The sequence below is a fragment of the Poromitra crassiceps genome, assembly GCF_964638095.1.
Source record: "Poromitra crassiceps genome assembly, chromosome: 13".
Taxonomy (NCBI): domain Eukaryota; kingdom Metazoa; phylum Chordata; class Actinopteri; order Beryciformes; family Melamphaidae; genus Poromitra; species Poromitra crassiceps.
The window spans coordinates 26,361,142-26,368,427 of NC_139644.1; the positions used below are offsets into that span (position 1 = coordinate 26,361,142).

The 7,286-nt window shown below is 47.1% G+C and overlaps 1 protein-coding gene across 1 annotated transcript; it reads right to left on the minus strand.

The window, feature by feature from the left end:
• Positions 1 to 1,061: 1,061 nt before the first annotated feature.
• rundc1 (RUN domain containing 1) lies at positions 1,062 to 7,153 on the minus strand (the record flags this gene model as incomplete). The annotated part of the gene is made up of 5 exons (XM_083649844.1): positions 1,062 to 1,924; positions 2,280 to 2,372; positions 2,482 to 2,680; positions 3,998 to 4,156; positions 6,758 to 7,153. 5 exons carry the CDS (start codon positions 7,151 to 7,153, stop codon positions 1,062 to 1,064), a joined length of 1,710 nt encoding a protein of 569 aa, XP_083505970.1.
• Between the last annotated feature and the right edge of the window lie 133 nt (positions 7,154 to 7,286).

Below are 7,286 nucleotides of genomic sequence, written 5' to 3' on the forward strand. Positions count from 1 at the left end.
TACCGGTAATGGAATAAATTCTTATACAATATCATTATCATTCAATTTTAACTTCATCCGGGACAGGAAAAAAGCAGCAGTTGATACAGGGTCTAAAGGTTTTCCACACCCCTGATAGATATGTACATATGATGCACATATGATATGTGCAAGAACTGATAAATGCTTTCGAGATTCAAGGGGGAAGCATCACTCGCCACAGGTTGAAGCTGCATATTTGAAATCCACTTAGGCAACGTTACATCACACTTTTCTCCTTTAGATTTCACCCAAAGTACCGCGATGGAAACCATAAGATGGCTCCATCTCCATTTCCCCTGAGTGCATCGTTTCGCTTTACGGTCGACCTGACTTTCCACAGAAACTCATTCATTCGATCATAGAAGTCGCCTGGACCTTTCTCCGTCAACAATGGACCAACACAAGCACACAGGCTCTCGCTTACTGTGTGGAGAACTGCTTCTGTTGGTCGCTGCCGTCAGTCTTAACCCTCTGGACAGTATAAGGAATGTCTAACTGATCATTACAGTACTTACTACTGTAAAAAAAATTAACATGTCCCACAACATTTGCTGCATAGGTCAGGGCAACATCATCTATACAGGTGCATGGTATGATAAGCACAGGTCACAAAGGTCAGAAAGGCTTTACTAAAGATGAGGTCATCTCAATCTCTGTTCTAAGGCATGTTAACAGTACAAGTAGCTATGTCATCTAGACCTTTTGGCATCTTAAAATAGTTGGGTTATGCTAAATATAGAGACCATGGAGATACGTGAAGCCGACTCACACAACATACATTAGAATGATCCATGCATGTACTGCAGACATTAGATGATTGCACTTTGTTTTAGTTGATTGGCTGTTTGAACAACCTTTTTTTACGAGGTGGAGGTGAGGGTGGCACAACCCAAGGTGCAGTACCTGAAGCTCAAAGTCATGCATTCAGTCCTGAATGCCAGATGTGAGCAGTACAGGCAATAAAAGACTTCAAGACTTCTAATGTTTCTCTGCATTGTCCCATTCACGGATGCCTGATTTGCTGCCTCTTTGGTCCGTTCTCAGAAAGCATCTTTGATGTTCTTGAGCTGTCTAACAGCCAGGTCCACTGGCAGGTTGAATTTGAGGTGGCTGATGCGGCCCAGGATGCGCAGCGCTCCTTCGAAGCCGGTCTGAGCCATGTAGCTCCAGGGCTGATAGTGCGGGTGAACCAGTGTCCCCGACTTACACAAGAGGTTGAGCCAGGACACCAGCCGCTGCTCGTTCAGCGCCATGCACACCAGCGCCTTGAACTCAGAGTCGGCTCCTCGCTTGTAGCGGCCGTGCTCCATCAGCACACTGTGAATGGCCCAGAGCAGCGACTGTTTGGGAGTGATGGTCACCGGACCGCCCCCCATAGGCAGGCTGAAGGACTGTGACAGCTGGCGGGCCGGCGACTCCACAAAGGCCTTCCCGTTTTTGGAGTGGTAGTACTTGACAAAGAGCTCCCAGGGGTGCATGGTCTGTGGGCTTTGTCTGTGAGGCAGTAGGCAGGAGATGGGTGCCAGCACCAGGCTCATGGCCTGAGAGGGGGAAAAAAGGCCATGGGCGAGCAAGTCTCTGAGAGCCATGGCCAGGTCCCTCCTCACGGACGTGGTCAGCTCGTCTCGTGGCCCCAGGGTCGTGTTACTGGTGTAGTTGACGACGTGCTCGAGGGAGTGTTGCCTGCACGACGCCTGCACTCGCACCTTGTCCACAGCTGCCTCCAGGCGCTGCAGCAGCGGCCCGTAGTCCTGGCCTGTCTCCCCCTGGGGCCACATGCTCTGGGGAACATGGCCCGCCGCGCAGCCGAACTGGCTGAGGGCAAAGATCTGCAGCACAGCCAGGGCCTTCTGGATCAGCTGCAAGCCTGTCTCTCGCATCTTCTGAGCCTGCTCCGGGTCTACTGAGGTGACGAGAGGACAACCATCAGAATATACCGGTATGCATTTTTTACACTGGCCAACCAATTCTAAGGAACATCAGGTAAGATAAGATTACATTTTATTAGATTAGATACTTTAATGACCCCACAGGAATGGAATTTGTTAATCCACCATTGCTAATTGATTCTCTGGGCCCTAGAGTCTGGGGTAAATTCAGGTGCCACAGCAGCAATTGGAGAAACAATGCCAAGGAGGAACAGGACAGCGTGTAAAAATAATACAGGAAGGTAATATAAATAAATATAAAATCATAAAATCAAAGTGGATGATCATCACATGCTAACTGCAGTTATGGCTTGATATAAGCTGACTGACCTTTCTTCTTCACTCCAGGAGCTCTGGCGTTGGTTCCTGCTGCCTGTGGCTGCTGGCTGTGACCATCAGACAGAAGAGGGTTCCCCACCTCATCTGTGGGATATCATTAGACCAGTATGAGACGACAACAGTCAGCAGGCATTGAAATGAGAGAAAAAAAAATCACAACCACTTTAGCAGCAACGCAAATACTCCCGCGTACCCTGGATGAAGTTGATGAACATCTCCAGGTCCCTGATCTGGGTTTTGAGCTGGTCCACCAGTTGCTCTTTGACTCTGGCAGGGTTGACGATCTGAGCGATGGCAGCGTCTACCCTCTGCCTCAGCTCCTCCGGCGTCAAGTTCCCGATGTCCTCATTCAGGTTCACATCCAGCTTTTTAATCAGCTCATCGATGATGACCTGAGAAATGAAAGACAGATGAAGTAAAGTCATTGTAGGCTGTATGCTAAGTGTCGCCTCGAGCATTTTCGACAATAACTGAGATGTGTGACTTGTTACAACTCAAACGGGTAATAAAAGCACATTCTGTGCACACTATGTATTTGACCTAAACATACAGACATTTACTATGTATTTGACCTAAACATACAGACATTTCATGAGAGTTTAACATTTAAGTTCAGCCTGTAAATGTTTTTAAAGAGGGTCGACTATTGTTTGGGTTCTCACTAGACGATGTCCCGATCTAATGGTTTTGTCTCCTATACTTTTAGGTTATTATTGAGTATGGTTAGGGTTTAACCCATGTTATTATTGACATACATGTATATATGTATGGAATGTACAACATTAAACATGGTTAGTTGTGAACGTAGAATGTGTCATTATTGGAAAGAGATAAATGATCAGTAGTTTGGGAAGAACATGAATATTGAATGTCCAACAACAACTGAAAACTGTTCATGTATCCTGAGGATCCATCACTGCTGTGAGGTGAGGTCATGGTTGGCGTGGTGGGAGTAGTAGGTGTCGACAACATCATCGGTGAGGACTTCAGGACACACTATTGTAAACTAGCTCGCTTGTTGCTAAGCTAACAAGCTCAATGGTGGGCTATTGCCAAAGTTAGGCTGATTGTATTGAGATGTTTTAATAGTGGTTTAATTTGACAACAGTGACAACCATGCCGAGGCTTCGGGCAAACACTACCGTTACCTGTCTGGCTGTCACCAATGAAGGCAGGTCAGGGAGAGGTGAATGCTGCTCCACAGGGCGCTCGCTTTCACAGTGTTCACTGTGGTGGCTGTAACAAGGCAAGTCGAAGGGGCTCGTGCATAATTACAACTCAAATGCCGTTGTCGGGCATTATAACATGCTTTAAATTGAGAATTTAGCCCCTTCCCTGCTTCCTACCTCCTAAACCCCTACTTCCTTCCCCCTTGCTCGGACCACAACCATCTTCAAGTTCCCTCTACAATAGGCGTCTCCAGGACGACATTTTGCCATGATCACACACACACACACACACACACACACACACACACACACACACACACACACACACACACACACACACACACACACACACACACACACACACACACACACACACACACACACACACACACACACACACACACACACACACAGAAAACAATACCAGCCACATGCTGTCGGGGCTGGTCAAAATGGATCAGAGGTTGATCAGGCAACCTGTAGCTGACACCAACACATCACAATTCACTGGCATGGGATCAGTGCATCCGGAGTTCCCACCTTCTGTCTCTCCATCACGATGGACTGGGGCAGGGAGTCGTAGCTGCCCTCCTGGTAGGCGAAGTGCTCCAGGTCGTCCAGCTGCGTCTTCAGCTGTAAAATCAGATCCTTCTGCTTCTCTCTCTGAGCCTCCAGGCGCTCCCTCTTCTCCCTCTCGCTCTGACGGGCCAAACAGAGTCACAGACACAACGGGTTCACTTCTACAGACCGAGCTACTGCAGCAGCCTGGACAGAGACATGCAGCTGCCACACCTGAACCTACACTGTGACACATACACAGGTGTGGAGCTCTCACAAAAAAATACTACTAGTAAATACAATGAGTTTGAACATGTAACAGAGCGAGTAGCACAATAAAATAACTATGGTACTGCCTGACATATCTAGCCTGGCAGCACAATATGAAACTACTTGCCACACACAGACTATGTTCCTGTTTTTCCTATATATAATGATCCTGTATAATTATTACCATTTATGGTTTGTTTGTTTGTTTGTTTGTTTGCTTGTTTGTTGCACTTATGCTTTGGCAAGACGGGTGGGATTACAGTGTTGGTTTATAAAACAGTTTATACGTTTTTATCAGACGGATCACAAGTAAATATCACAAGCATCACAATGTTTACACAACAATACACAAACTAATAACTTGTAGAGACATCTACTCACCAGGTCGCCCTACAAGTAAAGCATGGGGCAAGGAAGAAATCAGATTTTAAAAAGGAGCTTCAGTGAAATACTAATAAACAATAAACATACCATGTGATTACACAAGCAGGCGTAGGTTCAGTCTCAGTTCAGGTGAAATGGAAAAGAGGCAGGGAGTAAACAATGGCAGCCAGGATAAAGTGGTTTGCTTTAAGGTGACTGTGCACACAGAGGCTGCTGTTAAACAGATACTGATCTGCTGGAGGCATGTTCATTCAACCTGCACTGTGAAACAGCCACTTGTGTCAGTTAGCAGCATTCCCCCCCCGGAGATAAGAGATCTCAGGGAACAAAACAGAGGCGAGTGTGACGCAAAACAAGCGCTCTATACGCTTTAATCAAGAAGCCTTAAACTAAGCCACCGAGCTGGATCATTTCATTTCCTGTGAGCAGGGTTTAACAGCTTAATTGTGTGTGTGTGTGTGTGTGTGTGTGTGTGTGTTAGGGCTGCACAATTAATCGTATTTTCATCGTCATCGCAATATGAACATGCGCAATAAACTCATCGCAAAGACTGCCTGAAACGCAATGAATAACAAAAGTAGTTTTATTTACATGCGTCATGCATTCCCACTCAGCATCTGATCATTTTGTCTTGTGTTGTAAATCCAGCGTACACCTTTCTCTTGCAACAGTGTGCCCCGCCCCTCTGCCAAAGCCCAAACTCGCTGTGTGTAGTTTCAGCTAGAGTCAGTGTGTATTTCATTTCTTTATTCAGTGGGCATAGGCTATGTTTGGGGTCTATGTTAGCATTATTAAAGCAGAAAGACAGGAACTGTATAGCTAATATGCATATTACTTTAATATTTGTTTATTTATCGCAAGTCGTATCGTCATCGCTATATTGAACAATGTTATCGCATATCGCAGATTTTCCTCATATCGTGCAGGCCTAGTGTGTCTGTGTGTGCATTCAGATCTGTTCATGTGAGAGTATACACACGTATCTGTCTAGTGCACATTGATTCTCAACCTTTTTCATATCAAGGAGGACTTCTACTTTTAGTCCACATTAGGGCCACGGACCCCCATTTGATGAGATTTTGCCTCTCTAAACCAGTGGTCCCCAAAGTGGGGGTCGGAAGTCGGGACCCCCCGGGGGGTCGCGGGACACCACTGGGTGGTTCGTGAGATGATTTCCAGAATGTGTGAAATTGGCCTAAAGAATGTGTGAACTACAGAATGTGTGAAATACAATTAAAAAACTATTAAGAAGAGCACATTTTAACCATAATCGATACATCGTTTGTTTTGTTTACTGAATTCTCATGTAGGCACAAATGTTTGTACGCTACAACCATCTGCTTGGGGCTCGCGAGCCTCTGGCACCGTTATTTTGGGGGTCGGGGGCTGAAAAGTTTGGGAACCCTTGATCTTAAACGGTTATTCTTCTACATTCTCTATTGTGTTAACTTCTTGTAAATTAAATAATGCTGAAGTTTAACAATCATCAGTTTGCTGAGACACCTTCAGGACCCCGGGTGGGTCCAACTACGGTATGTGTGTTGTGTGAAGCATTGACTAATGTCTCAGTGGGGATCTTCAGCTGTCAGCCAGGCAGATGCTGACTGATGGCCTGGTGACACAGAAGGTGAAGCTTATTAGACCTCATCCCCCCTGACAGTTGACAGGCAGCATGGCAAAGTCAGGCAGGCCTCTGTGATCACTGAGGGAAGCAGTTGTAACTGTAGTGCTAAATAAATCAATCTGCAATGTGGCAGACAGTTGCAGAACACAACAGAACAGGAACAACTTTGCCTGGGTCCAGACCTTCAAATCCGCCCACTCCAGTGTTCAGTGGCAGCGTCCAGTGTCCAGCAAATGGAGACTCCATTATGGAGCGGAACGATTTGACAATTGAGTCCGATATCAGGCTAGGAATAACTGCATCTGGCATTTCAGGGAAATGTTTTTTGAGAATGATACTGCAAACTGCACTGTCATTTGAGATGTAAGATGGATAATCAATGTGTTTCAGTGGCAAAGTGCGCAGGATCATAGAGGCTTAGTTAATTTCTCCCCCTATCAAATGGTCGGCGGCAGTTGACTCACCGAGTTCTCCAGCTGCTGTGCGTCCTGCGCCCTGCAGCCCACCACATGCGGGCAGCCCTTGAAGGCGAACTCCTCCAGCTCGGCCAGCATCCGCTCCTTCTCCTCGCTCTGCTGGGCGTGCACGATCTGCTTGAGTCGGAACTGCACCTGGGCGAAGTGGGAGGTGAGGGCGAGCAGAGAGGAGTTCAGCAGGTCCTGCTCCTCTTCCAGCTTCCTCATCCTGGCCGCCATGTCTTCCTCTGCGGTGGCCGAGGACAAGCCCCTCTGCCTCGGCCGGGCAGCGCACCCTCTCTCGTCCTCGTCGGGAGTGGCGACGGCACCCACGGGCGCCCATCGCTCCCCGGCACCGGCCAAGACACCCTCGCTGTCCGAGGTTGACAATTCCTCCGTAGACATTTTTTGACGACGGTGTTCACGCCAGTTCGTAAATAAACCCGCACAATTTCGACAATTTCACCTGTTTACAGTAATTATGTTGCGCAGATAACGATTACCACCGATGAAACAGGTGCATCGCCATCTTGGGAAG